At 40.8% G+C, this 15,286-nt stretch overlaps 3 protein-coding genes across 4 annotated transcripts; all 3 read left to right on the top strand.

Annotated features, from left to right (window-relative positions):
* Window positions 1-2,529: 2,529 nt before the first annotated feature.
* Window positions 2,530-6,085, top strand: LOC104437229 (protein TRANSPARENT TESTA GLABRA 1). 2 transcript variants are annotated; one of them, XM_010050135.3, is made up of 2 exons: window positions 2,530-3,693; window positions 5,653-6,085. In XM_010050135.3, the coding sequence occupies exon 1, from the start codon at window positions 2,667-2,669 to the stop codon at window positions 3,690-3,692; it is 1,026 nt and encodes a 341-aa protein (XP_010048437.1). In that variant the 5' UTR covers window positions 2,530-2,666; the 3' UTR covers window position 3,693; window positions 5,653-6,085. The 2 variants fall into 2 exon arrangements, with proteins under 2 accessions (XP_010048437.1, XP_010048445.1); XM_010050143.3 differs by having other exon boundaries at window positions 2,530-3,716.
* A 3,559-nt stretch (window positions 6,086-9,644) lies between these two features.
* On the top strand, window positions 9,645-10,202 carry LOC120296523 (E3 ubiquitin-protein ligase RHA1B-like). The gene has a single exon (XM_039318392.1). The coding sequence runs from the start codon at window positions 9,645-9,647 to the stop codon at window positions 10,200-10,202; it is 558 nt and encodes a 185-aa protein (XP_039174326.1).
* A 4,096-nt stretch (window positions 10,203-14,298) lies between these two features.
* On the top strand, window positions 14,299-14,847 carry LOC120296507 (E3 ubiquitin-protein ligase RHA1B-like). The gene has a single exon (XM_039318391.1). It carries the CDS (start codon window positions 14,299-14,301, stop codon window positions 14,845-14,847), a length of 549 nt encoding a protein of 182 aa, XP_039174325.1.
* Window positions 14,848-15,286: the final 439 nt, after the last annotated feature.

Raw genomic sequence — 15,286 nt, 5'->3', positions numbered from 1 at the left:
TTCTATATGCTAGTGCAGTTAGCAATCTTATGTATGCACAAGTATGTACTGGACCTGATATTGCCTTTGCTATGAATACTCTTGGAAGATATATATTGAATCCAAGTCATGAATATTGGGTTGCAATTTAAAAGGTGATGATGTATCTACAACGAACAAAATATTTCATGCTTGTGTATAGCAGAGTTGAGGACCTAAAGGTGATTGGATATTCAGATGCTAATTTTGCTAGTTGTTTAAATGACAGAAAACCAACTTCTAGATATATTTTTATGATGGCTAGAGGTGTATTTCTTAGACGAGCACAAAACAAATCTTGATTATGAACTCTACAATGTATATTGAGTTTGTAACGTGTTACGGCGATCCAATTCAAGTTGTTTGACTTAGAAATTTGATCTCAGAATTGTAAATTGTGGACTCTATTGCTAGATCTATTTTGATATATTGTAACAACATTGCAACTGTATTTTATTCTAAAAATGACAAGATCAGCAATAACACATGGATATCAAATATAATACTATAAAGGATGTGGTCAAAAAAGGAGACATTGTGATCGAGAATATCAAAACTGAGTCCATGTAAGCTTATCCTCTAATTAAAAGGCTTACGATGCATTTTGTTTAAATAACATGGGTGTTTTAGATTCTTTAGATTTCTTTTATTAGTGAGGGCTATATAATTCGTATTTCTAGATATTATAGTTATATGCAAACTGATAATGCTTTTATGATATCTATTAAAACATTTATTTTCAATTATCATTATTATTGATTCTATTGTTATTTTTCTCCTTTTGACTGAGAAAAGAAAGTATAAAATTGTATCTTTAAATAAATTTTAGTTTAAAGACGACTAAATGTCACTAATTATGAGATTTCATATTGGATTGTGACATAGTCATGCAATTTCATGTTATTTAAAAATTGTGCTAATGTAGTTTTATGTCGTTGAAAAATTGTATTGAGAACCGATAAAAAAATAGTATATATTTTGATCACATGTTACTACTATTTCTTACTCCATTAGTAGGCCTATGATCCATGAAAATATAATAATTATTATACGTGATTATAGAATGTCATGTGTTGTAGTATTTTCTTAACACACACTGATCTCCATAGTCCTATATTGAAGTTTTATAAGATTGGATTGGTTTTGAGATACCGTTATTGAAATGTCATTTTTTAAATTTGTGGCCACATAAAACAAAATTTTCAGTTATTAACCCGATAGTGTCGTTTTCAATATATTTTTTTTCAAAATAAAAGTAAGTTAATTAATATAGCCCAAGTTGGAGAATGTTGGAAATTTCCTATAATGTAGGCTTACATTAATTAATAAATTATATTTTAAATAATCGAGTTAATGAATATTCCAATATTTGTTAAACCTTGAGTGATCTTATAGAATTGGGTTTTGATATCTATTAATAACAGATCTAGTCGAGCAATAAAGTGTAGATAATTGTGTTTAACTGAAGCTCGTAATAGAAGGGGCTCAGTTGACACACTATTAATTAGGGTTTGCTAGGTCCTCTCTCTAGTCTATAAAATGATAGGTTATACCTATTAGTTGTTTAATCTCATTGAAAGCTCATATACTGAAATAGATTATAGAGGGGAAGATCTAGTGTTTCAATAGATCTCTGATTATTAGGTTGATTTATTTTTCTTCAAGTGAAATAATGGCTCAAACATATACGTTTTGATTCTACTGTAATTATCGATTTTGGTGTTTTACAATCACATATGAATCCCGATTGTTCTTGATTAATTATTTATTTTATGTGAATGATTTTCGACATTCTTGCGAGCAAGCCAAACTCGCATGACTTGTCGTCAGCTTGACATGGATCATACGATTTTACAATCCAAGTGAACTGAATGTGCCCATCCCTCACCCTTCTTTTCGTCCAGAGATCCAACGCTCGGATCCTGATTGTCCAAAGCCAAAGTAGGGGCAACTCCTTCAAGAAATGCCCCGTTGTACTCGGTTACTTGAAGGGGGAAAAACGGTCTTTTAAGGTTATCCAGGAATTCATCGGCCACAATATGATCCGATGAGATTATGTCGTGTAAATACATGCGCGCACAAAGCTTACTTTCTATTGTTGTCGGTTCGATGGTCAAGGTCACGCTCTATCGAGAGTGATTGCACGGTAATGCTCTCCCCTGTCATGGAGTCTCTAGCTTCGCGATCTACAGGGTCCTTTAAGAGCTTTTTATAGTGGCATGCTGACCATTTCCAAAACGACGTTTCCGTCTTTTCTTTTCTCGCACGGCTTGCTCCTTTGTTTGCACGAGCCGAGACTGGTCAAACCACGTGTCCGTCCGTCCCGGCCGACCGGGTCATGCCACGCCACGAACTTTGTCTCGGTCTCGGTCCAACCCACGTGGCACCCCCTTTCCCTCATCTCTCCTACCAGTCAACGCTGACCGCTCCCCGGTTTGGACCGCGTCCCAGCGACAAAGTTAGATAAAGCACGCCGCCGTTTTGGATCTCCCCCCGCCGGGCCAAAACGACGTCGGCCTGAATACCTCCCAGGCTTCCACCGTGCCGTCCCCAAAACCCCCACACCTCTCGTCCATTTTCCCGGGAAAAAGCATCCCCCAGAACCCCTCCCCACACTTTCCCTCTCTTTCCCGGAAAATTCTGGAGAGATGGAAAACTCGACCCAAGAATCCCACCACCTGAGATCCGAGAACTCGGTGACCCACGAGTCCCCCTACCCGCTCTACGCCATGGCCGTCTCCTCCTCCCCGGCCCGCCACCACCACCACCACCGCATCGCCGTCGGGAGCTTCCTCGAGGAGTACACCAACCGGGTCGACGTCGTCTCCTTCGACCCGGACTCGCTCTCCATCAAGACCCACCAGGGCCTCTCCTTCGACCACCCGTACCCGCCCACCAAGCTCATGTTCCACCCGCCCTCCAGCAACCCCTCGAAGTCGGACCTCCTCGCCTCCTCCGGCGACTACCTCCGCCTCTGGGAGGTCCGGGAGAGCTCGATCGAGCCCGTCGCCGTCTTCAACAACAGCAAGACGAGCGAGTTCTGCGCCCCGCTCACGTCGTTCGACTGGAACGAGATCGAGCCCAAGAGGGTCGGCACGTGCAGCATCGACACCACGTGCACCATCTGGGACATCGAGAAGAACGCCGTCGAGACGCAGCTGATCGCCCACGACAAGGAGGTGTACGACATTGCCTGGGGCGAGGCTAGGGTTTTCGCTTCCGTCTCCGCCGATGGGTCGGTGCGGATCTTCGATTTGAGAGACAAGGAGCATTCGACGATCATCTACGAGAGCCCTCATCCCGATACGCCGTTGCTCAGGCTGGCTTGGAACAAGCAGGACTTGCGATACATGGCCACCATCTTGATGGACAGCAGTAAAGTTGTGATCTTGGACATAAGGTCGCCGGCGGTGCCGGTCGCGGAGCTCGAGCGGCATCGGGCGAGCGTTAATGCGATCGCGTGGGCTCCGCAGAGTCATAGGCACATCTGCTCGGCCGGGGATGACTCTCAGGCGCTCATTTGGGAGTTGCCCACCGTGGCTGGGCCCAATGGGATTGACCCGATGTCGATGTACTCTGCTGGGTCCGAGATAAACCAGTTGCAGTGGTGTGCGGCGCAGCCGGATTGGATTGCTATCTCGTTTGGGACCAAAATGCAGCTTTTGAAAGTTTGAGGTGTGAGAAATCTCTTTATCTCAGTAAGTAGTCAATGGTCTGGTCAGTTCTGTGCTTAGGAATTAGGAGTTGCTGACCATGAGGGTTATGTCTGGATGAACAGTTTAGGTTGTTCGGTGCCAAAATGAAATGCTCTTCGAAGGTGAATTAAATGTAGCGCTTGGAAATTTCAGTTCTGAAATTTCTCTTTCATGGTAGTTGGATTATATGTTAGTTCAAGTGATTTTAAGCTCTCTTTCATTGGTGGTTGTTTTCCGTGAGCCAGTTATATCCCAGAATTACGCAATACCGATCCTGCATTCGGAATTATAATTGGCTAACTATTCTAGCTTGTTTTTCGGGCACTTCATAGCTTTCATTAGGTTTTATTTTGGTTCTTAAACACCATGTTAAATTACATGTGCTGTCTGTTGGCACTAGCTCAAATCATTTGCCAACATTTCTTACCGAAGGTGGCCTTTTTGTTTTTTAAGTAGCGCAGTGAGAGCTCTTTTTGAACATCCCAAGACTGTGGGTAATATTATTTGTCACTGATGATAACCGCAGAGTGATGAGACTCTGTGTTCTATGAGTTCTCTCCAACCCTGTTAGAGGAATCATTCCCTAACCTCCTTGAATGTTATGTTGTCCCATCTCATGTTTGGCAATCTCAACCTGTTGGATGTTACCACTTTCCAGCCTCGTTTGTGGGTTTTGGGTAGGATTGAATTTGGCCTCCTTGAACATGCAATTTGTTGATAATCTCTTGCCAGTCCAGTCCATTCACAAATAACTTGCCATATTTTCTGGGAGTCTTGTGACTAAAGTTGATAGCTAGGGAGTATCCACTGCTGAGAGCTGGTGCAGGGTTGGGGTTTTGCATGCGTCCACTTAAAGCTGATACATCAAAATGGAGTACTTGGACTTTTCTTGGTCTTAATACATGTCTAAGCCACTGTAGTTTTCTAGTAGCACGTACTTAGCCTCCTCTTTTCAGTATATTCGGTTATCTTTTCAAAGGTCAGTGACTCAGTACCACATAATAGGAACCTGCGCGGTCTGTTAATACCATTATATTCTCCATCTTCTTTAGTCAGCTTTAGCAATTCGTGTCCTGAAAAATGGCATTGATTATTTTAGAATTTCAAACCACAAGGACAAGTCAAGTCCAAGGCATTTGGTTATGGCCAGATGGATTGAATGTTTTTCCTCCAGCCACTGTTTAGATGTTGGGCCCTTGGAGAGTTAGGAATTCTTAGCGTTGTCGGTTAAGGCACATGCATTCTCAAATGATGTAGTTTGATGTCCTCCCTCTTTCAAAATCTGTTCTCTATTGCCTTTGCTGCATCTGCTATCCCAGACTGGACACTAGACTGATAATTTCATACTGTTTCTGTAAGATTGGGAAAGGCTGATGAGTCCTGATGAGATTGCTGAAATCTCATTTTGGTGGCTGATAAAATTAACCAAGAAGCTTTTCATTTTGATAACAGCATTACTCCATCAATCCAGCATAATACTGCAGTCTATGTGCCCATAAGATTTCTTGCTGAGATCTTTTGTGATTGTCAGTCCTTTCATCCTGGTAAATCAAGCATGATATATACATCAAAAAGAGGTCTAGTGACATGTGAGAGCTGCTTAACTAAGTGCTGTCAGCATCCTGCCTGACATTGGCATTACCATGGATGAAAACTTTAGACAAATTGTTAGACTAAGAGGATGAAGCTGGGTTACATCCTTCTATCCAGTGCTATTGTTGTCAGTTATCCTGCGTGCAAAGCATTTCTGCTCTCATCTTGATTTAAATACTCCCAAGACTTGTTACTGGTTTCCTGATTTGGTCGGCTTATATGTGCCTATCCTTTATAGCATGTATGGTGTCGTATCATGAAGTTGCTATTTTAACTTTTCACAGTGATGCCTACTGTGTAGCTACTTGATGAATGTGTAACTTATTGGCGTGACTGTGTTTTTCAGGCTGTAGGCGGGTTGTTTTACAAGTAGGTCATAGCAGGATGGAGATTGCTCCCCTTCACGGTCGGAGATTGTTCAGTTGTCATGTGAAGTCTGTTCTCCCTCTGTGAGGTCCTTGGAGACAGATCAAGTTGGTGGATTTTGTAACTGTAATCTAATCACTGTATCTGAACCTCGCTAACGAATTGGATCCTGAACAAGTTCATGCCGTGAATTTGTAGTTTCTGTCTAGATCATTGTGATTCATGTACTCTCTCTCTCTCTCATTCAGTTGTCAGGTGAAGTCTGTTCTCCCTCTGCAGGGTCCTTGGAGACGGATCGAGTTGGTGTATTTTGTTACTGTCATCTAACACTGTATCAGAACCTGGCTAACGAAATTGGATCCTGAACAAGTTCACGCCATGAATTTATGGTTTCTGTCTAGATCGTTGTGATTCATGTACCCTCTCTCTCTCTCCCACTCTCTCTCCTTCAGTTGTCAGATGCGCGCGCGCGCGAGCAAGTTGTGCGCGCGCGTGTATTGTAGACTTCGTTATTTTGCGAATCCTTTGGATGTTTTGTTTCATTTGATTAGCTATTCTGATTAGATTCTTGGAAGTCAGGGAGTTAGGTTTGGGATGGTTTTAATGGATCGATACCGAATCACTCGAATTGACCACGATGTCAAACATCTCTCTGATTAGGCGGATCTGTTGACAAACAAAGACTACTGTGGCTTGCCTCACTGGGGATCGGGGATCAAATCCCACCTCCGGGTTCAAGGCAAGAAAGAGCTCCTTGCAATTGAATTTGCAGATACCATGTGCTTTACTTTGAAGGGCTTGTAAGCAGGCCGAGTCCGCTGGCGAAGTCACCATGTCGACTTACTTACAGAGAAGAAAAGGAGAGATTTTGCCAAAACGGCTTCACGTAACAGAGTCTAAAACCAAGGGGGTCCACCAAGCTAATTGAGATGGTTCCGGCGAGGAGGTTCTCTAGGAGCTGAATCGTCAACTCATTTTGGTTGGACGTTCCTTTCAACGGTGTCCATTGATTTTTCTTCTTTGATGTGCTTTCTTGCTTGTTTCCTGATTTGCTGTAGATGCCCAAGTGAAGTCAAAGGCACGCGACTTCTTCTTTCATGATCTTACCCGTCTCTCCTAAGACAAAGCAATATATATAAGCATATGAATTCGCACAATATCGATATTGGTTTTCCTGTCCTTACCTCTGTTGTACCCGAATCTTTGCTTAAGGTAAATAATATATATTAACAAATAAATTGAGAAAATTATCTAAAAAGTCATAAACATATTATATAGATACTAATTGAGTGTTAAACCCTTTAATTTGGCCATTTTGTATTAAACATTTTTATCAATTTGTCAATGTAGTCCATTAAATTAGTTTTGGTTAGAAATTGTTAATGTGGACGCAAATCATCCCATATAGTATAGTCAACGCTATTGTTGGCAACTTTTGCTGTTTTTCTATAAAAGTTTCCTATTTTTTTTTTTTTTTTGTTCTTATTTCCCTTTGTGGATCTGCAACCTAATCATTGGTCAGCGGAGGTTGCGGACCATAGGAGAGGGCATCACCCTAGATCTAGTTAGAATCACGCCACCCTTGCTTGGCCTAAATCTGGTTAGAACTGTGCCAACCTCGCTTGGCTTAGATCTGGCAAAGGCTGTCGAGATCCTTGCCCAATGCTGCTTATAGCTGGCGAGGGTTAATTAGCAGCCCTCAATTAAAAAAAAGTAAGAAAGAAAAAGTCATAAAAATAATGAAAAAATTTGCAAAATTTTCCACCTCAACCTACATGTGCCACATAGGAAAATCAATGTCCACATTTCAAATATCAAAATATTTATAAAAAAAAAAAAATAGCCAAATCAATGGTATCAAAACCTAGCTTTTGCAAATGTCTCTCCTACTTCAATCTTCAAGGGATCAATCTCCAAACTAACCATTGGACGATTTGTCGAGCTAATCATTTAACCGTTGAGGTGTATTAATCCAAGTTCTATACCTTTAGTCACCTATACAATCAATTTCTTTTTTTCTTTTTTTATTTCAAGAAAAAGAGTATCTTGGTTGTGGAAAGAATCTTAAATTTAAAAACAAAAAAATATATTTAAATAATACTTAAAAATGTCAACATCGGTCTTGCCGGTCGTGTCACATAGGATGCCTGATATCCATGTTAGCAATTTCCGACCTAAATTAGCTAAGTAAATTGAATTTATATCAATGTGAAAAGGTTTATAACAAAAGTGATCAAATTAAAATGTTTATGGCTAAATTTGTATCAATGCAATAGGTTTATGACATTTTTTTGTACTTTTCCCATAAGTATTTCACTTATATTAGCAGTCCTCGGTTAAATCCAGTTTCTCAGTGATATAAGACTTCCACTAATGTTAGGCTTTTGGTCATGTCAAACTCTTGCTTATATCAGGCTTCCGTTGCTATCAAAATTCGCTTATATTATTAGGTTTTTGGAATACCCAATTGCGATCCACTTGATACTTTGAGTATGATGGTGATGTAAATTCATTTAGACTGTTTATCACATAAGTTCTTGAAGTTATTGTGAATATTTTCTCTTCAACATCCAAATTTCTTCTAAAGTAGATAGTACCTGAGACATAAACAACACTTATATAGACCAAGCTTGTTAGAACTCATGAATTGTTTTGTTAATTTCAAAATATATTATGAGGTTTTCTTAACAGTTCTCTCTCTCTCACTTCCCTGCATCATCTTCTTCATCCATCATCCATAGGGGAGGATGAGAGCCCTCTCTTGTTAATTTCAGTTATCATCATCATCATCATCATCATCATCATCATCATCATCATCATCTTATTTTTCTTCTTCTCCCGATCTAGTTTTAGATCTAAGAGTTTAAACTCTTCCGATTAAGTGCTAGATTCGGGAGTTATCCTTTATTGATCTATATCTAGAAGTTTAATAAATATATGTTTGAGGATTCAATACGTGTTTTGTTTCTATACAAGCTCTCTACTTCCATATCTAATGGCAATCTCAGGAGCCCTGGTAGCTTGCTAAATCACAAAGATTTACTCTCTCTCAATGTTGGATTTGTGTTTGTTCTACCTATTTTGGCTATCTCTACACAACAATGGTCCAGAGGCTCCAACTAGAAACGCTACAATTACTTAAGAATGAATTTCTAGCATGTGTTCATCACTGATAAATATATAAGATTCAGTGATTGGCCATTGATTATTTTGGTTGACAAATATTTTTTTGTTGAACTAGCATATGAACAAATGAGGATCAACAGAGCATCAATAGGATAATTATTCCGCAAACAGAGTGCTATGCAAGTTAGGCGAAAGGCCGGATGCATCTGCACAATCCTGTGCTTCCTCGCCGGCCGCAAGAGGAACCCAACTGAAGTTAATAGGCATTGACCAAACATCATAACGATAATGATTTTCTGCCTACTTGTGCTTCCCAATGAATCGACTTAATCATTACTTATAAAAGCATTTGACCAAACAGTTCTCTCTTTTTCGGTGCCCTGAACTCCAAGGAATCACGTGTCAAGTGGCCTCGTGTAAGGGCGAAGAGAAGACGGGAAGACAGACCATCAATATCAGAATTGAAAACGGAATCGATAACTACAAGTGTATTCGGCGTATTAATACCTATTCGCTATAGAATTCCACTAGAATTTAGAACCAATGATCCAAAACAAGCTACCTCCTATCAGCCTACGAGAGAGACACGGAGATTCGCGTACAGATATAATATCCATGTACCGCAACATGGCAGTTGTCTGTGACCCATAAAAGAAATCATTTCGTTATTATAGATTATCCACAGTTGGCGCATGTACCACGCTAATCCTTTATGTCGTTAGCAATGCCTCCAAAAGGGACCCCCACTAGCTCATCAATTGCCTTCATTTGTGTTCTGGTGCATTGTCATTGAGACGGTATTTTACCATCTTCGTCACTCCCAAGACTCGCGGCTTGCTAGTTTTCATGGGTTCTCTAGACAGGCGCACCAAGCAAGCTCCGGGTCTCGCATCCACAGCCTCCCGAAATCTCAATCTCCGCCATGCCAAGCACGCGATCGGATCGCTGCTCTCTCGTCTCCCACTGATCGGCAGACCATCGGAAGCAGACGAATCACCAGACGAAACGGCGGGTAGTTCTCGGCCTTCTCCTTCGCTCGTTCCACTCCCAGTCACCTCCAATGTGCCCGAACCGGCGAAGGATCCGTGTTCAATGTTGTCCTATCGCGAATTTGTGGAGAGAAGGGGAGGATCATTAGACTTTCGGACGGACACGGACTCGGGCGTATGCACGGTGTGCATGAACTGCTTGCAGGAGAGCGACCAAGTGAGGGAGCTTTGTTATTGTGCTCACGCGTTCCATCTCGAGTGCCTCGATGCTTGGATCGACCAGGGCCACGATACTTGCCCAATCTGCAGAGCGAAGCTATGGAGCGATCCACCAGAGGAGCCGAGAGACGGTGGGGCCGATCCGTGGAGGGCGGAGAGGATGGTGTACTTGTTTGGGGAGGATCTGGAGTTCTGATGATCTTGATGTCCGGACGAAGCAGCGACGAGGGAATGGAGTTCAGCAAAATGGCCTGGAGGACATGATGAAGGCTCATCAAAATTCACCAAAATGAAGATGAGAAATTGAGAATAGTCCCCTTTGCAGAAGACTCTGGGAAATCATGTTACTTCCTCTATAGAGTCTTATGTGAGGAGATTTTACAAATCTCGCTTTTTATTCTGTCTGGAAGTCAATCAAATGCAAGATAGGTAAATTATATTGCAAGTTTGGACTTTGGCTGATTATAATCTCTCTCTTGTTAGCAAAAACTTGGACTATGCCCTCTCATCAGGTAATATGATTCCATTTTGTTGATCTTTGAACGCATTAAATTCATCAGTGTTAGAATCACTACATAGCGCTAAATAATATACCGCATCTCGTCATCTATCGTGTAATTTTAGTTCGAATCGCACATTCATCTCTCCTGTTCATCTTTAGCGGAACTTGTACTAGACTATGATATTATCACATTAATCCCAACGTATTTAAGAGATTTGGTAAGAAAATAGGAAATGGACGGATGAAAACATTTATTGAGAGAGAGAAATCACGGCACTTACATTTATTAGCAGGACACCAAGAAAATTTTGAACGTATCACATCCTCAACTAATTTAACATGAGGCAATCAATCATATCATACCATACGATCGCCCCAATTCTTTCGACATTGTCCACGATTTGGGATGTGGGCTCTTAAATGGCCTGGTTGATAATGTGACGTGTGATGCAGACCGAATTTTTTTTGCCCCCTCTTTGTGCTTTTGATAACAAAGTCTTTTCCCAAAAATGGGCTTTTCGGTTCAGATTCGAAATGCTCGAGATCGAGGTTACAGTCAAGAGACGTATCTAAACACATCTGGACCACCCACAACAACCCAGAAACCCATATCAGATCAAATTGACCAATGCTGCCCTAACCAAACAAAAACAAAAGGAATAAGTATATTGAAAGTTTTAAAATTTATCAAAAATGTGCAATTAAATTATAAAACTTTAGAAAAATACAATCGAGTTTTAAAACTCATTATAAAGCACAATCGAATCTTACAACTTTTAAAAAGTATAATCAAATCTCGAAATTTACCAAATCGATGCAATCAAATTCTTGTATTAACTATCAGTTTAGTCAAGAGCTGGCCCTAGATTTTTTATCCTCCCAAGGATTCTCTCTTCTCCCTTTCATTTTCACATAGTTGTCTCCTTTAATTAACATAGAGGGAAGGGTTTGAGCTAGAACTCTCCCTCCCCTCCCTTTTTCTTTTTCTTTTTTTTTTCTTTGACTATTTTGGTTCTTTGTTTCCTTTTCTTGCTATCCTCTTGTTTGGATGTTTTTTTCTTCCAATTTAGTCTAGATTTAGAAGCTTCTCTCTTCCATTTCAAGAGTTCTATCACAATCTAGTCTAGATTGTGTGTATGTTTCCAGGGTTTCGCTTCTTTCGAGTTTCATTAATAAACGAGTCCAATTTTGAAGGGATGGAGGAGCTTCGTGAATGTTTCACTCCTACATGCATTAAATCCATACTTGTTCAATATATTTTCTCTAAACAACGATGGTGTTAGGGATGTTGAACCTAGGCACGCATCGCTGAAAAATAAAGCTATTGTAACAACTATAGATATCAAGGTATGTGCTCATTATTGAAGACGAATTCGGTGATCGGTTGTTGATTTTAGTTTGAATAAATCCTAAATTTGCTTTTTGAGTGCATGACCTCTAATCTTGTTTTGATGACTTTTCTTGTTTTCGGAACTTGTTTTGCCGTGAATTTGTGGTTTATGTCTAGATCATTATGATTCATGTTCTCTCTCTCTCGTCCACTTATCCTAGTTGCACTCTTCAAACGTCAGGCATCTCCCTGATTGGGTGGACCCATCAACCAACAAAGACTACGGTGGCTTGCCTCCACCTCCGGGTTCAAGGCAAGAGAGGCTCCGTGCAATCGGTATGGTTTTCATGTATCGACACCAAATCACGCAAATTGATCAAATTTTGATAATCCTTCGATATCGGGCATTATTCGATCCGATTTTGCTTACTGGGACAAAGAGGACAAAAGTTGTAAGAACGGCCCCACATAACAGTGTCTAGAACCAAGAGTGTTCACCGAGCTATTAATTGAAATTGTTCCTGCGAGAAGGTTCCTGTAGATGCACAAGCGAAGTCATAGGTACGCGACATACTTCCGGGGCGTCGGGGTCCTACCTCCTTTCATAATCTTACCTTAACTTGTACGACAAAGCAAATATAAATTCGCACAATATTGATATTGGCTTTCTTTCCTCTGTTGTACCTAAGTCGTCGCTTGAGGTAAACAACATATATTAGCAATAGAATGGGAAACTTATCCAAAAAGTAGGATAATTGGTTTTAGGATGGATAAATTCCAAAAATGAAACCTAAAACCTGCTCTATTATAATCGGTTCTAAATTTTTTGACCTTAAAACCTATCATGTTTGCCTAGAACTAGTTCTAGATCCTATCCTATTTTTTCGATCCGGTTTTAAGGTCTACTCGAGAACATGTTATGAATAACAAAAATCTCTATCCGCCAAAAACAACAATCCATAAGATGAATATATAATAAACAATAAAAAGTTCAAACACATAACATAAAGCATAAATTATAAAACTCCATTCCCTATTCATCCATGAAAATTTAGGGAAAGAGGAAGGACTGGCAAGGCGTTTCGAGGAATGACAAGAAATGAAGAAGTATTGAAGTTAGAATTTAGCGGGAAAAATTAGGATTTTGGCTTTTTAGCTTATAAATTTGACTCCAAAACTAGTTCCAATTCAGGTATTCAGTGAGAATCTATTCTCGAACCATTTCCATAAATTTGGAACTTGTTTCCAAATCAATTCCAATGGGAACCAATTCCTAGACCTATTTTTTGGGCGATCCAATCCGGTTCTTAGGTAAAATCGGTTTGGTTACACATCCCTACCAAAAGTTCATAAATCAATTATACATATATTAATTCAATTCTAAACATTTTCATTTGACCGATTTAATTCTTAACATTTTAATGATTTACTAATGTAGTTCTTTTGGTCAATTTGGCTAGAAATGACTAAATGTGGATGCCAATCATCTTATATAGTATAACCGGTGCTAATATGGACAACTTTTGTTAGTTTTTTAGATCTTTTTATTATCGAAAGTTTTTTCCCTTTTATTCCGTTTCTTCTTCTTGTTTCCTTATTTTCCTCCATGGATCCAAGGCCTCGATAGTGGCAAGTGGAGATCGCAAGCTATAGGTGATGGTCAGGACGCCCTTGCCGGGCGCCTAGATTTGGCAAGGGTGTTACGGCCCTCACTTGATGCCAATGAGGGTCGCCACCCCTTACCAATGGCCCTCAATTTAAAAAAAAAAAAGAAGAAGAAGCAAAAAATAGAAAAATTATTCAAAATGTGCAAAATTTTTCATGTCATCTTTGGTCATGCCACATAAAACGGTTAGTATACACGTCAACAATTTTAAGGTTATGACTAAATCACATGCCAAGCGGCTGTTAAAAGGGTCAAGTGTACGGGTAAAGAGAAGACTAAAATGAAAATTACTAATGCCATAATTGAAATCGCAACAGGCAACTATAAGTAGACTGAGTATATCAATATCACTCCGCTACAAAATCCATAAGAATTTAGAACCGAGGGTCCAGACACAGAGCTCGCTCATTTTGAGCTATCGAAAAGAGATATAGGGATTTTCATACAAATATAATGTAAATTATTCTAACATTTTCTCTCACGGTTGGCATGGTTTTTTATAGAAATTTAATTGGAAAGGCAATTGAAGTCTAGAAATATTCAAATCCTGATATCATGTGAGATTTTGCTTCATATGTTTACGGGACTATTTAGACAAATGCATAGTTCAATATTTAATTATTCTAATACTCTCGGTTAGTAATGTCTTCAAGACCACACAGCTCATGAATTTTGCCGTCCAAAAAGTCTTTTGGTAGATCCTTTGCCGTTGGCCCAGTCACCGTCATTGAGCTGTTATTTTAGACCCTCTTCTTCGTCACTTACGAGTCTCGCAGCAGCTTCTCGCGGAGTTCATGGGCTCTCTAGACACGAGCACCAAGCAAGCTCCGCGCCTTGAATCCGTAGCCTCCCCCCGAGATCTCAACCTCCGCCGTGCAGGGCACGTGATCGAATCTCTGCTCTCTCGTCTCCTGCCGGTCCGCGGACTGTTGGAAGCGGACGACACGGTGGCTGGCTCTCGGCCTTCTCCTTCGCTTGTCCCGCTCCCAATTACCTCCAACGTGTCTGAACTGGCGAGGGATCCACGCCCCGTGTTGTCCTACCGCGAATTCCTGGAGAGGAGAGGAGGATCGTCGGACGGCCGGAGAGACGCTGACCCGGGAGTGTGCGCAGTGTGCATGAAGTGCCTGGAGGGGGCCGACCAGGTGAGGGAGCTCCGTTACTGCGCCCACGCGTTTCACCGCGAGTGCCTTGACGCTTGGATCGACCACGGCCATGGTACGTGCCCAATCTGCAGAGCGAAGCTATGGAGCGATCTGCCGGAGGAGCTGAGAGACGGCGGCAGCAACCCGTGGAGGGCTGAGAGGATGTTGTACTTGTTTGGGGAGGATCTGGAGTTCTGATGATCCCTCGATGCCACGACGGAGCGGCGGCAAGGGAATGGAGTTTCAGCGAAATGGCCCGGAGGACATGATCGTTGATCAAAGGCTGCGTCAAGATCACCAAAATTAAAGATGAGAAATTGAGAGCACTACCCTTTTGCAGAAGTCTACATGGGGAGATAATGACATGCCAAATAAGGGTAAATTAGTTTGCAACTTTCGAGTTTAGCTTAGCATAGTCACTCTCTTGTCAAAAGCCTTTTCGTGGTGTAACATGATTTCATTGGTCGCGTTTGAATAGTCATGTATTGCTAAATGACATGTCGTGTCTTGTCATCTATTATATAACTTTTATTCAAGCCACGCGATTATATCTTCCTTATTTTTTTTTTATCAAAACTTGTGTGAGATTATCATATGATCACGATAGTCTTGATATGAATAGAAAATGATAGATGGG

This window comes from Eucalyptus grandis, chromosome 1, assembly GCF_016545825.1.
Source record: "Eucalyptus grandis isolate ANBG69807.140 chromosome 1, ASM1654582v1, whole genome shotgun sequence".
NCBI classification, from domain to species: Eukaryota; Viridiplantae; Streptophyta; class Magnoliopsida; order Myrtales; family Myrtaceae; genus Eucalyptus; species Eucalyptus grandis.
Note: the sequence above shows the minus strand (reverse complement) of the source record. Positions and strands in the feature narration are given on the sequence as shown.